General features: G+C 37.1%; 1 protein-coding gene across 2 annotated transcripts in view; it reads left to right on the top strand.

Moving 5' to 3' along the window:
- LOC111516680 (neuroligin-4, X-linked) overlaps window positions 1-15,826 on the top strand; it is a 108,450-nt gene that overhangs the window by 64,102 nt on the left and 28,522 nt on the right. For both annotated transcript variants that reach the window (XM_074176630.1, XM_074176629.1), the window contains exon 6: window positions 812-1,018. In XM_074176630.1, coding sequence (XP_074032731.1) covers window positions 812-1,018 — 207 coding nt within the window. The remainder of the gene's footprint in view (window positions 1-811; window positions 1,019-15,826) is intronic.

The raw sequence follows: 15,826 nt of genomic DNA, 5'->3' as shown, positions 1-15,826 counted from the left end.
GAAATGAAATTGTTAAATTGACCAAAATCATGATCAGAGTTATTAGCAACTATATGATCTTTTTTTTTCTCTCCTCTATCATTATTATGATAGTAAAAAAGTATATAGAATAAAGAAAATACTTTTGTCTAGTTTCTACTGTGTTTATTTATTCGTTACACAGTAGAAACTAGACAAAAGTATTTTCTTTATTCTATATTCAACATGAATTTCTACAAAATAAATAAGTCATCAATCGAACGGGTAATTAAGTATGTTTTTAATAATTTTTTTATACTCACTGCATAATTTTTGGGAGGGATGGACGATAGCCTTTGGCTAACCATTTTCCTTTTATGTATAAATGTATTTTTTTATGCATGATAAACGATATTATTATTATATGATATCAAAGTGTATAGTTTTATTCATTTATTCATTTTATTCATTTATTTCATACACTATTCTACAGGATGAACCCAATTACATAATAGGGTCAATAGTGGCATTCACAAATAATATGTAGTTACATTATATAATTTCTGAATTTATATAAATAAATGTTTGTTGATTTGTATAACCTGGCGGTTGAATATATCTAAGACACGACTAGAGGTATCGCACATTGTATAAATTGGAGATTTTTTCATATATTTGTTCGCGGAGTCTACTTATCCACAAGATATTCTTCCAAACTATGAGTTCTATCGGAAAGAACTGTGAATTTGAATAAAGTCGGAGACTAGCTCCATCAAAATAAGAATCAAGCTTATTTCAACGAAAACATTATATTCGTTTTAACCATTACTTACAAACTGAAATTCTCTTTCAGAACTTCTTCACCGTGTGATCTTATTGAGTGGGTCCAGTCTGAGTCCTTGGGCCCTACAGAAAGAACCATTATCAGTGAAGAGGAGTGTAGCTGAACACACCGGATGTCATGGAGATTTACATGAAGATGATCTGGCACCTTGTTTGAGACTGAAGCCTTTGAATCTTCTGTTGAACGTGAAATTGGAAACTCCACGTTTTTTGACAGGTTAAATATTTCTTTGAGTTCTGAGAATCAGCTTTTATGGTGTATTTCATCAGTTCGGACTTCCATTGTCTAATCCTTTCGATTTTTTCAGGGTTATCAAATCAATTCATATTATATTAGACCAGTGGTCGCCAACCTGTCGATCGCGAGCTACCGGTAGCTCGCGGAGGCAATTCTGGTAGCTCTCACAATTATTTTAATTTAAAAAATACAAACTGCAAAAATCAGAGAAGCTTCCGAAAATTCCACAAAAAAAATCTAATTGTCATAATATTAAACATAAACAGCGGCAACGTTGCGGTGAGCGATCTGCCGCTGACGCCATCGGCTAGAACCGACCAGCCGGACCAGCGCGTTAGTGTTCGAGAACGATCTGGAATGCTTTGAACGGGATAAATACGCACGGCGCGGCGACATTGCGCTTAGTTTAAAACTGAACGCGTAACCAACGTCCAGCGGTTGGGTTAGTAGAGAACAACAAAAATAATATTATGGCAAGCAGTTGTAAGAAGGTGAAGACATACCACTTTCATTCGGAATGGGAAGAACAATACTTTTTTACAGAAGTTAAAGATAAAAATGTGTGTTTGTTTTGTAATACTTCGGTCTCCGTTGCTAAAAAAGGAAATATTGAGAGACATCATAAAACTGTACATTCTAATTCTGAAAAATCATTCCTACTACATTCTGCCGCTAGAAAGGAGAAACTGAAACAGTTAAAAAACATGCCGTTGTGGCTGGATAAAAGTTTGTGTTTATTTTTCAAACACCTTCGTTTGATAGGTAGGAATGTAGCTATGAACAAGTACGTACTAGTAATATTAGTTATTTTGTTATTAGTTTATTATTAGTACCTACGTATTATGTATTACCAGTTAAATAGTAAAATAAATACATATAATGATGAATTAACTGTGGATTATTTCATTTACGTTGCGTTACGTGGCTTCCGTGTGGGTAGCTCGCTGTTTATTCCAAAATTAACAAAGTAGCTCAACACATTGAAGAGGTTGGCGACCACTGTATTAGACAATAGAAGTCCGAACTGACGAAATAATCAACTTTTATTTTGAATGCAATTGATTACGAATACATATCCAAAAAGAAAGGTGGGAGAATTGAGTTATATGAATGAACTTGTCAGATGAAAAAAAGTACCTAAGCCAAGTAACGCCTGAGTCAATCCTTTTTTGATATATCTTATAAAATATTCAAACTTTCCATGATTATAATTATTCAATTTCCACACTACAAATATTATTCAAGACTTTCACGACATGGTACAGCTTGTCGAAACTAGGAAGCGACTTGAGAATTATATCTCTCTCTTTTTTCTCACAGTCTCCTAACGCATCTCATGATCTCAGCAAATAATTTTTGATTTATTCTTTGACCACATGATGGATGGTAGATTGAATCACAGTTTCATCATTAGCTACGACTTTTTTACAATACCAGTGGAATGGAAGTATTATACAACTGAAAAATTAAAATACCAAGTAAAACAATCATTGCTATTGAATCCACTATATTATACAAGGTGATTCAAAAGTACTTTGACAAACTTCAGGAGGTGATTCCTCACAATATTCTAATATGAATTGTCCAAATAAATAAATGTCCGGAAACGCTTCGTTTCCAACATACAGGATGTTGAAGTTTTATTTTTATTTTCGTTATTTTCAAATAACTTTTGAAATACTGAACTTAATTAAACGAAACTTGGTAATAGGAGGTTTTTGAGGTGTCGAATTCGAACCTGATGTTCTTATTGCTCTTACCCGTAGGGGGCGCCACCTACACGTCTTTTTATTTCGTTAAAGATTCATAACTTTTTTGGACGTACTTCTAGCACATTTTTCAGTAAAAAAGTCGATTCCTCTATCATATCTACGTAAATAAGCTACCCTTGATACTAGTCGCTGTAAGCAACCGTTTTCTAAATATTTGGACTTGAAAACTTCAAGTCGATTATTTGATAATCGATGTATGTTGAAGTTGTTACGAATACTTTGCTTTTTTCACAAGAATGCTTTGGAAATGAATTTGACGTTTTACTCGTTTGAAGAGGTTATTACTGTTGGGTACGTTCCTTTATGACATCCTTAAGCGAAATAGTTATTTTTGTATCAAGGGTGCATAATCAGTATTTGTTTTGCAAGAAATGTCAACATTTTATTTCAGGAAATTTTTAATATATCGAATAAACTAAAATAAACGAAACTAAATTGTATTCAAATAAATTGTTGGAAGTGTCCACCTTCAGCGAAGATACAGGCAGTCAGTCGTCTAGTCACTGAATCTCGTACCCGCTCAAAAATTATTGGTGTGTTTCTTATTGTTTCACAGGCGTCTACTATTCGGTTTCTTAGATCTTCCTCGTTCACCACTGGAGTCTTATAAACTAGTAACTTCAAATGTCCCCAAAAATAAAAATCTATCGGGTTTAGATCTGGGGACCTTGGTGCTCACGCCTGGTTAGGTTCTTCTACACCCCTACCGATCCATCGATTTGGATAGACTATGTTAAGGAATTCCCTGGCCACAACGCTAAAATGGGCCGGAGCCCTATCATGCATAAACCACATGCGGATACGAATTCCTTATAGTACATTCTGAAGTAGTCCCGGCAATTCATTTTCTAAAAAGTGTCTGTAAGTTGCGCCATTCAGTCGGAGCGGAAGAAAGAAAGGACCTTTCAAGTAATTATCAATTATTGCCGCCCATACATTTACAGAAAATTGATACTGATAATGCCTTTCACTAACTGCGTGCGGATTTTCGAGAGCCCAAACATGGTTGTTATGAAAGTTTGTGAAAAATGCAAAATATCCGTAATAACTTCAACATGCATCGATTATCAAATAATCGACTTGAAGTTTTCAAGTTCAAATATTTAGAAAACGATTGCTTACAGCGACTAGTAACAAGGGTAGCTTATTTACGTAGGTATGATAGAGGAATAGGGTAGAAATAACTGAATATTATTTCAAAATGTGTTATAATTACAAATTTCTTTCGCGATTTTGGAGCCACCATTGATTGTTGCATTGAAAAACAATTCATGATTTCCGACCCTGAAAACCACTACTTATCAATTTTGAATCAAAACGACCATAATTGCAAATCTTGTCCGCCATTGTGAAGCCGCCATGTTGTTTTTTCCTCTAGGAAAACTTCATAATGCGTTGTAACCGAATTTATGTCAAATTAGCTTGCGAATTATCATAATTTGGAATACGGAACAGTTTTTTTTCGCAAGAAGGCGCCAAAATCGAAAGTTAGGTAGCTAAAATTGACATGGCTGAATTCCTTATGAAATTACCTTTTTAACGATGTGTCAAACTTACTACTTTCTCTATTCAAATTGATTGGGTGATAGTCACCGAGGGGAGGGGGAAGAGGTATGACAGTTGAGTTTATGATAGGAAGATGTCCTCCTTGGAGAACAAATCGACGTGTTTTTGCATTTTTTTCAGAACACATGTGTTTTGAAGATATTCGATCTGTTTCGTTTTCGGTGCCCCACCCTGTATTACCCCACGAACACACGGCACCGATGAAGAAATATTGTGAAACGGACAAAATATTAGTATTCAGCCAGTCCAGCTAGCCGAGCCTTTATTCCTCAACTACATTTGATAGCACGTTTACTAATTATCTGGGCGACTAGGGGCCACAGACAAGAAATGTTTATGACTGTACTCTGATTTTTATCGCCGTTCCAATTGGGAGTGGATTGACTATATAATCGGGTACTTATCTTTGTGTAATTTGATCAACGATAAATTTGCCAAGCTGTAACTAAATTCGTTATCATAAATAATAATCGAGTATCGGCCAACTTCCTCACTTATCAAAAATTAGAAAGAATTTCATCAGTTCGGACTTCCATTGTCTGATATTATATAAAATGTTTTGAAATCCATGAAAGGACTGAAAAAAAGAAGAATCAAAAAATTAAAGAAGGAGAATTAAAAATGGATAGCTGAAAATAACAATTATAAATTATATTGAGCAAAAAAACCTTAAATGAAATGACAGTGAAATGAAATACAAGTGAAAATAGAACAGTTGGACAAAAAATAAAAAGCTAAGAGATTCCAAGCCGAGTGACTTCACAACGTTTCGATTGTTAGTATCCACAATCGTCTTCGAGTGATGACTGGACTGATTCCTCCGAGAGATGACTATTTATGGGTCATTTGAGTACTCTCACTTATCTCTGCTTTCCTTTTTCCGCTTCACTGCTTTCGCTTGATTATAGGTTTTCGTATGTTATGTATCTCTACGCCAGCTTAGCTGAATACATTGTTGGACAACATGTATGCGGCTTCTTTGAATTTCCTCTTATACCAATGTTCCTCTCTGTGTATGATCCCAGCTTGGGGCCACTCGATGTTATGTTGATGGGTCTAAATATGCTCGGCTATTCCTGATTTGTTGGTTTCCCCTCGCTGTGTGTGTTTCTTGTGCTCGGCAATGGCGTCTTAGTATCACCGATATAGGATTTTCCCCACTCACAGGGTATCCGGTAAATGCAATTATTGGACTCGCAGTTCCGGATCTGAAGCAGGTTCTGATGTACTTCGATCCAATTCTTCGTATTTTTTCCGATAATCCTCTGATGTAGGAAAGTGCAAGCACTGGTTGTGATGGCTCATCTTCCTTGCGATGCCCTGCTGTATTTTAGCCAAAGTCTGTTCCAACATCGCTATGGAGTAGCAATTCCGTTGAAGATCATTTTTGATGATGTCTAGTTTCTTCTTGAGACCTTCCTTCGTATTACAGAGCCCGAAAGCACGGTCTAATAAAGTCTTGATGATTCCTCTTTTAGTCGATTGATGGTGGTTTAGATACCCACCCACCCACCGTGTGGGTGGGTTTCCGATATAGGGGAAAGGGGGGCACATTCAACCAGTTTTTAAAAATTGACATTTAGTAAAGTAAGTACTTGTATGTTGTCTTTGTTGTCCTAGTCTAATGAAGTATTGACCATTTGGTTGCCATTGCTAAGAATAGTATGTTTCTAAATCTATCATTTACTATGAAAATTTGCAATTTAAGAAATGTCTGCAAATGGTTGATAGTGCCCCTTCGGTGAGGTACATTCAACCACTGTCAGGGGCAGTTTAAACCAAGACGTCAGTAAAATGATAACTCATATATTTATGCATAATAACTCTATTTGTCAACTTAAAATACATTCTTAAGCTCGCATGGAGACCACAAGACAAAGACATAATAAATAACGCCATTTACTTCACATTATAAGAGGATAAGTTGATGTTGAAAGTCAGTAAAGAAGAGGTTTTTGCAGTTTTAGCTGAATTGGGTTTCGGTAACTTTAAAATAAGATCACGGCGGTCAACTGTAGATATGTCATCAACTAGAGGGTAATGCAATTTGTAATCTGGTACCTTTCGACGTAAATATTTAATTTGAAATTCATTGAGGTTTGAACTTTCTATGACTTTTCCTACGTAATAAGATACAGGCATTTTCAGAGGAAACTTCACCAAAACAAAGTCGTTTTTATTAATATCATCATCATCTGTTATGAGATGCACATTTTCTTCATCACTAAAATCATCAGAAATTTCCTCCGATTCTAGAACAATGGATTCGTCAGAATCTGAACTACTTGTGCTCATTTTCCTGGTGAGTTTTGTTGCAATCTTTGCCTTTTTATTTTCTGGAAACACTTGCTTCAGCAGCCGTTTTTGGTTTCGTTCACACTGAATTTGTTTTCGCCTTTCTCTTTCCCTAAGACTAAAAAATTCACACAATTGATAAATTCTTTTAACTTTCATGAAAAAATCCACCATAAAACGAGAAATGAAAATACCCTTGATAATTTTCTCTTGAACTTTGAGACGGATGCACTCACGAGAGTATGGGATCCGGGCCTATCCGACCATAACATCGTAAATATGAAATTAATGCTAAGCAGTGATAATGGACGTAATAGCAACAAAATATATTACAGATCCTACAAAATGAAAAAAATAAATTTAATTTTTTCCAGAAATTAGATATGCAGAATTGGGATTTCGTTGATTGTAATGAATGGAGTATAAACAAAAAATTTTTGAAATTTATTGACATACTCAAGTCATGTATGGAAAATTGTTTTCCTCTCAAACAAAAAAATAATAACAAACAAAGCAGTAAAAAATACTGGTACACAAATGAGCTCCAAACCATGAAAAATCAATTACAGCTCGTATCAGAACTATGCCAAATTTCTAATGATATGCATATAAAAAATCTAAAAAAAGAATATCAAAAAGTATACAAACAAAAACTCAATATTACAAAAAGAGAGTTTAATAACAGGAAAATAAAGGATTCGAATAATATTAATAAAACGTGTTGGGATATAATAAATGAAGAGAGGGGCAAAACAAAAAAACAGACAGAAATCAAACTAAACGAAAATGAGATAAATGACTTCTTCATTAACAAAGCAGACGATATATATCACAGTATAGTACAAACCCAATCACATGTAACTTCTCCATTGCCAGGAAATTTTAGCTGTTTCCCAAACTTTGAATTTAGGGAAGTAACCTTTAATGAAACTAGAAATATAATAAATAAAATGAAAAATAAAACTAGTGCTGACCATTATGAACTGAATATCTTTTTAATAAAAATAATCAAAAATATCATAATCTTACCCTTAACAAAGTTGATAAACGAAGCAATAAAATCAGGAATTTTTCCTGATTGCCTTAAAATTACTAAAGTGATCCCCATACCGAAAGAAAAAAATGCCGAAGAATTATGTAAACTGAGACCCATCTCAATACTTCCCGTAATCGGCAAAATATTTGAAGCAGCTCTGAAATTGCAGTTAGTAGAACACCTTGAGGTACATAACATAATGCAGCTGGTAGATAAAATCGTCGTAGGATTTCAGAAATGTGTCCACACAGGAACAGTGTTCTGCGATCTTCAGGCGGCATTCGATTGTGTGTCACATGAAATTCTGCTTAAAAAATTGGAGACGTTCAAATTTGAGGAAAACTCAATTAACCTTGTTAGATCATACCTATCGGAACATAGACAATACGTTTTTTTGAATAATAAGGCATCTGATACCAAAGAAATAAAAAACGGAGTCTACCAAGGTTCGGTTTTGGGACCAGTTCTGAAGATGACTCTGAGATTACGCAATTTGCTGACGACACGTCATTAACGCTCCAAAACACAAATTACGAGGCTATAGTTAAAGAAATGAAAGTAGCAGAATCGAATGCTAATAGATGGCTGACAAATAATAAATCAAAATTGAATACAAATAAAACGCAAAATTACTTTTTTACACACAAACAACTGCCTATAGACCAAAATGAATCGATTAAATTTCTTGGATTCCAAATGGATCCAAAGCTCTCTTGAGAAAAACATGTAGATTTTATTTGCAAAAAATTGGCAACGAGCATTTATATTATAAGAAGTTTAATGGGCATCTCATCTATTGAAACCATTATCACTGCTTATCATTCACTTTTTATGTCCCATGTATCTTATGGTCTAGTACACTGGGGGCACTCGCCTCATGCAAAAAGAGTGTTTGGACTGCAAAGAAAAGTTTTTCGAGTTATCTTCAAACTGGGTTATCAAGAAGACGTTAAAACAACATTTATTAATAATAAATTATTTACATTACCTTCTCTTTACGTCTATTCATGTATAAATTATGTAAAAAAAATCCTCACTTATACCTGAATCAAAACGATTTTCATTCACATAACACCAGACAAGCACAACAGATTAAAATTGAATTCACAAGACTAAATCACTGCCGTTTTTCGAAAAATTAATATGGTCCTATTTTATTTAACAAACTACCAGAAGATATAAAAAACTTAAATACAGCCTCGTTTACAAATTATATGAAGAATATCTGCCTGGAAAACGCTTTTTATAGTATCGACGAATTTTTATCATTTGACTTCAACACCAACTAATATTTTGAATTTACAATATACGTAGACAGTGATATTTATATTGAAATTGTTCACATCTCATTTCCTTATTTGTTTATTTATTCATTTAGTATTTTTATGATATATGATATTTGACAAAACCTTATAATACTATTGTATTTTTTTTATGGCGAATGAAGGATATTCTACTCTTCTTCATATTCTTCTCAATTCCTTCCAGACGATTTTTTTCTGGCGTAGTGGTGAAAATTCTAGACTTTCCTTTTCTACTGTTCGTCTTCTTCGTCTTCTTTATAGTAGCTCGGGGAAAGGGCCTAACAATTTCTGGAGTAATAACGTTCCTAGAGACTGAAGGTTCGTCTAAAAAAATATAAATATTAATTTTATGTGTAATAATCGATCACCTTCTTTATGTAAGCACCTTCTTTGTTCTTGCAGCTTGATAAAACAATCTTTATAGGTGTAGATGGCGGTGAAGTAAATGAACTTGAAGGACCTGTTTTTTTAGGCACGGTTATGCTGGATATTGGTAGATTACCTGCATGGATTTTTAAGATAGAATAATTAGCATGCGTCACTTTAAAAGATGACTTACATTGCGGTAGTGAATTTCCTGATTCTGGTCCAGGCTGTTTGTCTGCTGGTGTGTCGTCTATCCGATGCTGGGGAAAAGGATCGTCTTCTTCAATGTAATTCGCATAACTTGGAAGAAACTCATCATCTCGAAAGGCTAATCGGTTAAAAGGCCACATACCTGGTTTTTCAAATGACTTGGTTATATTTTTTTGAGTAAAGGCATTTTGAAAAGCTATTTTTGTAAGATGGGCAATCTCTCTTATTGTTATAGTTTTTCCTAGGTTGGAGGTCATCCAGTCGTTGAAGGCAACTGAGCAAAAGGATTTGGATGGTCCGTACACTACCACATCTAGCGGTTGAAGCTTGTGCGATGTATGCGGGGGAAATGAGAGCATGACTATACCATTGTCACGGCAGAAGTTTATTGCTTTTACGGTTGTATGCGACTCATGATTGTCCAGCAACAGGAGTATTTTATTTTCGATTGAACAGTGTGTGTGATTTCTAATATGTTCCAAAACGCATAGGAACAAATCACCTGTCATCCAACCTGACGACCTGACAACCTACGCTAGACGTAGGAGCATTAATCAAATAGTCATCTGGTTTGCGTATCCTTGGAAAAACATACACTGGAGGTAGCGCGATACCTAGTGCATTTATTATTCCTACAAATGTTGTTAGTTCTCCTCTATCAGCGGAAACAGTCTGGCTTACTTGCTTTTCGCCCTTGGTTGAAACAATTCCAACAGTGTTTAAGACGGTGGCTACTCCAGTTTCATCCATGTTGTAAATCTGTCCGGGAGTGAAATTGAATTTAGTTAATACTGATGTATAATTTTCGAAAAATTCTGATACGCTTCTTCTGTTGAAACCGGTGGCCCGTGCCAGACTTGTGCTTTCTGGTTTTCTCAAAGTTATTTTCTGTTTGTTTCTTTTCATAAAACATTTAAGCCATTCTATTCCGGCTATTCTATTCGGGTAAAGCAGATGCGTAATCGAATACCAATACTCTAAATTTGTTTATATGTTAACCCATAGTTCATATCTGAACATGTCTGGATATACTTCACTAATTCTATTTCCTGGTTATTTGTAAACACCTGAGACACACTATATTTGCCGGAATAAATACTTTGTTTACATCAGAATCACTTTCGTTGCCGGAGTCTTCATTGAATAGGGTTGCCAAACGCTCTTGTGAGTATTTTTTCTTCAATTTGCAAATTCTGGAATGAAGTGTATCCCTACTCAAATTAAAATTTCTACTAGCTACCCTTTCCGACATTCTGTTATGTATCACTTCTTTAATTGCATTTCTCATGTCATTTTCATTTATTTCTGTCCTGTTTGTCTTCCTCTTATACCTGCGCACCATCTAAAATCAAATGTTCACTCACTCAGCTCAGTTAGGTTTATTAGGATTTTCTGTAGCATAAATATAAACCAGGGGCACATTCAACCATTGGTTGAAGGTGCCTCACCATGAGGTGATTGAATGTGCCTCCTGACCTTTGTTTCAGAAATAACATGCGGCTTTTAGAATTCTAGTATTTCTAGGTTAGAATCGCTAAGAAAACATTAATATCTAGTTTTCATAATACCATAAACTTTAACACAAATTTATAAAATTCAACAACAAAAAACTTACCTTTATTACCCCAAAATTCTACTTAATTTATTTTCTCGTGTAGAAATCACATACTAGCTACCAAACTTCACAGACAGTGTCAGTGGGTATAGCCGAGTAAATGGGATTTTTTTCGGCGCTAAATTCGAATAATTAAATGATTTTGAGGAGATGGTTGAATGTACCCCCCTTTCCCCTACAGGTGTTTTCCACCTAGTGTCGGTCCTCTTCACCAATACCTCTAAGAATCGCAATTCGTTGTAGACTTCCTTCTCCATTGTGAAAGTGATGGAAGGTCTAACGCTGTTGATGTGTTTCAGGAAGGCGTCTAGTTCAGTATTTCCATGGTTCCATATTATGAAGGTGTCGTCAACGTATCTCGACCATACAAGATGTTTCTTGTGGGCTTCTTCAATGACCAGAGTTTCAAACCGCTCCATATATATGTTGGCTTTGACTGGTGAATGTAGCGATCCAATTGGCAGTCCCTCTTCTTGTGTAAAGAATTCGTCCTTCAGTTGGAAATAACAGTTTCGTACACAACATCCTAGCAATTCCATAATTACTTCTATAGTAAATTCGTTCTATCTGTCAGGTCCACGTCTTCGGTTATCTTCCTCTGTTGGATTTGGAGTGCTTCTTCGACCGGAACGTTGGTGTAAAGGCTTTCCACGTCGAAAATGAATAGTTGATCTTCCATTACAAGGAAAAACATCGTATTTTGTGAAGAATTTACGAATTCTTCACACAACAAGAGGGACTACCAATGGGATCTCCACTTCCACCAGTCATAGCCAACATATATATGGAGCGGTTTGAAACTCTGGCCATTGAAGAAGCCCACATGGAATCTCTTAACTTTTTATTTTTTGTCCAATTGTTCTATTTTTACTTGTATTTTATTTCACAATTATTTGATTCCAGAGTTTTTTGCTTAATATAATTGTTATTTTCAGCTATTCATTTTAAATTCTTCTTCTTTAATTTTTCAATTCTTCTTTTTTCAGTTCTTTCAGGGATTCCAAGTTATTTTATATAAGTAGGTGCGGCCAATAAGGCCTAGCTAAGCGGAAATTCAAATAAATCAAAGACTGTTTAAACAAATCAGTAAATTTTAATGTTTGTTAAACATTTATGTCAATCACTATTAATTAAAAACGAAAAACAGCAACTTCTGCCATGAACATAGTTAAAATTAAACATTTTAAAAAACACTGTCTTTAGGCTTTATTAAACTATGGTAGTATATTAAGGCCTATGGCTTTAAACAAGGGTGAGTGGCGGGGTGATCACTGTCTCTCTCTTATAGGTGTTTGACAGTCCCCCCGGTGCAGACCACACGGCACTCACCCAGTAAAGTTATCGGTCAACCACCCTATCCCGCATCTGCGGGCAACAGGCGTTGGCCGATTTCAAGCTAGATGTGTGGGAGAGGTGTCTCGCAAGAGCCCTCGGCGGCTACTCATCCAACGCTGGAAAGGTAGCTTTCCTAACATGAGTGCCCCTTGGGGTAACGTAAGGGTATGCGGTGCAGACCACACGGCGTACACCCAAAAGTTGTTGATGAACCGCCCTATCCCGCACCTACACGGGTAATGGGCGCGACATCTTCGACATATGATGTGTGGTAGAGGATGCTCGTGAGAGTCCTCGACGGTTACTCATCAAACGTTGGAAAGGGAACTTTCCTAACATGAGTTCAAGGGGGGAGGTGAGTGCCCGCTCGCGGCTGGAGGCTAGTGAGCCTCATCTCCAACTGGCGTTGGCCTCTTAGGGGCAGCGGCTCCGCTAGCGGGTAAAGGGATACAGGGCTGCGGTAATCCATTCATGGGTGCATTGCAGCCCCATTATGAGGCACTGGACGGCTTACGCTGTTCCGTGATCCTCGCCTGCTTCTGTACGGATCCAAGCGTTCGAGGTGTCGGGGCTTGCGGTCCTTCCGGGCTCTAGTATCCGAGTCTAGCCTTGGAGGGCACCAAGGCAGACGCTTGAGGTGTCGGAACCCGGTTGGACGGAGCTACTAGTATCCGAGCTTAGGACCCCGGCCGGCCACTTCCGGGACCATATTCCCAATTGATTTGGCATGGCTGGCGGGGGCAGGTGTGCGACGCGAGCACTCTCTGGCGAAAGAAGAGCTTAGTTAACTTGTACGAACGTTCGGTCGAACGCTGCCGATGGTCCTGTCTCTTGGTTAGCCACACTAAGTAGATGTAAGGAAGCAATTCCGGGTTCGGTGAGCGGGAGGAAGCCCTGCGAAATCCTGTTGGTGTGGGGTGAGGGGCGGTACCCGCAAGGATTTCCCGAAAATTCACCCCTCCACGCCCGATCGCATCCAACGCCAGGGTACGTCTGGGGGGCCTAACCGGCCCCCCAGGCCCCCCGGTGCGGTCGTAACTATGACTCTCCGACCGATTACAAAAATAAATGAAATAATCTTCTTATATTTGGTAATTGAGATCCATAAAATAATAGTAATACGATAATCACAGTAAAGACTTAAAAATAACATTTTTTCTTTAATTAGGCACAATCTGGACACTCAAAATCATCATCATCCTCCCCTGTTAAACCAACGCACTCCTCGTGGTACCACTTGCTGCATTTGCAACACATCCTCATAGCAGTCTCTTGCTCCTGTTTACATGCGTGACAGTACCAACTTTCTCTATTCTCTTTCCTGCTCTTTGCTCCTTTTGTGCTTTTCATTTTTGAGGTCTTTTTTTCTATTTTGTTTTTATCAAACAGGTCTTTGGTAACTGGAGTTCCTCTATAATTGATGGCTTTTCTTCTGACTGTTGGTGTCTTTTCGGTATTTTTAGCTGTTGTAGGCAGGAGTTGCTTAAATGATGCTCTTTTCACTTGAGCGAGGGGTACATTATCCTCATCGTCAGAACTGGAACTACCGTAAACCATTCTGTAAAACATTTCAGATGATTTTTTTGGGGTATTATCAATTATTTGTTCTTGCATGGACGTCGATGTCTGGGGTGTCTCGGAAGCTGTTGGCCTAGATGGGACGTGAGGTGGCAAATTTTCTACATCTACAACGTCTGGTACAGGAGCTGGAGCTTCTGACAATACAGATGGAGCAAAGGCTGTTTCAGGAATAGCGTGCGGATTAAATGGATACAAACCAGTCGCTCTAAAACCACTTGTTATGTTACTATGTGTCATACATTTAGACCAGACAGTAGTAAGTATAATATTGAAGCGTGCCTTGGTAAGCTTTTTGTCTGGATTTTGTTCCTTGAATAATAAAACTTCTGAATCCCAGTGGTGTTCAAATGATCGATAGACAGCTTTGTCAAGTGGTTGCAGTTCATGGGTTGTATTGGAAGGTAAGCAGTACAATGCTATGTCGAGTGAATCTGCAACTTCCACGATGGATAGATCTAAGTGACAAGCTGCCCCGTCAAATAGTAAGAGGCACTTTCCTGGAGTTTTGTAGCGGGCTAGGTGCTTCAAAAACTCTTTAAACAGTTCATTTGTCATATAACCTTTTGCAGATTTTTCTACTAATGATCCCGGTGGTAAATTATCATATAACTCAGGCTTCAAACGTTTGCCTTTAAAAATTATCATTGGTGGTATGCTAGTACCAAGTGCGTTCACACAACCGGCGATGGTGACACTTTCGGCGTGTTCTGAAGACTGTAAATGAACTCTTTTGGCTCCCTTCTGTGCCAAAACAGTCTGCTGGTGGTGAATCGTTAGGCGGCAGCCCTTCTCATCCATGTTGTAAATCTTCTCAGGGCGAGTTCTGAGATCCAATTTATCATAAACTTCGTTCAGTCTCTGGAAATGATCATCTACGATAAATTTATTAAGCTTTTGAACCCTGGCCGGGTTCATAAACTGAGCCTTTCGACGTGATATCTCCGGATGTCTCTTCATAAACGCCCTAAACCAATCCTTACCAGCAACTTTAGCTTGTTGATTGAAGGGATGATTGATGGCATTCGTCTCGCAAAATTTAAAGACTAACCGGCGGAGAATCTCTGGAGTAACAGGTGATCCTATTGCAGCAAACCTCACAATTCTACTCACAAGCTCAGCTTCCTGTTCTTCATTAAGTAAAAGTTTTCGGCCCAAGGTTTTTTTTAACTGGCGGTCTGGAGGTGGTTTCGTATAGTTCTTCTGGGTACTTTGTACCTTTCAGCAGCTTTGTACGTACTCAACCGTCCACATTGTACTGCTCTGACTGCTGCCACCAGATCATCTTCAGACCACAATGCTCGCTTGGAAGGCATTGTGATTATGAGGTTTGCCTGAAAACCATAAATCAATTAAAAACAGTTGTTATTTCATTTCTAAAGGTCTTAAATAAACAGTAAAATAGTCACTCGATGATATTAATAAAGGAGGATAATAAGGCCTATGGTCAAATTTTATAGGCCTTATTAACAACCAACCACATTGTCAAGAAAAGTTTAAAATATTATTATTCTGTCTAATTTATACTATTTTGTACAATACAGGTCTTTAAAACATTAACTAATAGAAAAGTTAACTATAAATTAATGTGGAAAAGTGTAAAAATGAAAAAAATACTTACGTTTGGTTCGACCGTTATATTATAAATCGAGACGTGTGTCCGCCGGCCACAATGAGCGATGTCGCAGCACGCGAGCTTGCGAGTCGTAA

Source organism: Leptinotarsa decemlineata, unplaced genomic scaffold (assembly GCF_025532065.1).
Source record: "Leptinotarsa decemlineata unplaced genomic scaffold, Ldec_3_MD MMD2_tig00001973_RagTag_RagTag, whole genome shotgun sequence".
Classification (NCBI taxonomy): Eukaryota; Metazoa; Arthropoda; class Insecta; order Coleoptera; family Chrysomelidae; genus Leptinotarsa; species Leptinotarsa decemlineata.
The sequence above is the reverse complement of the archived record's forward strand: the minus strand, read 5'-3'. Positions and strand labels throughout refer to the sequence as shown.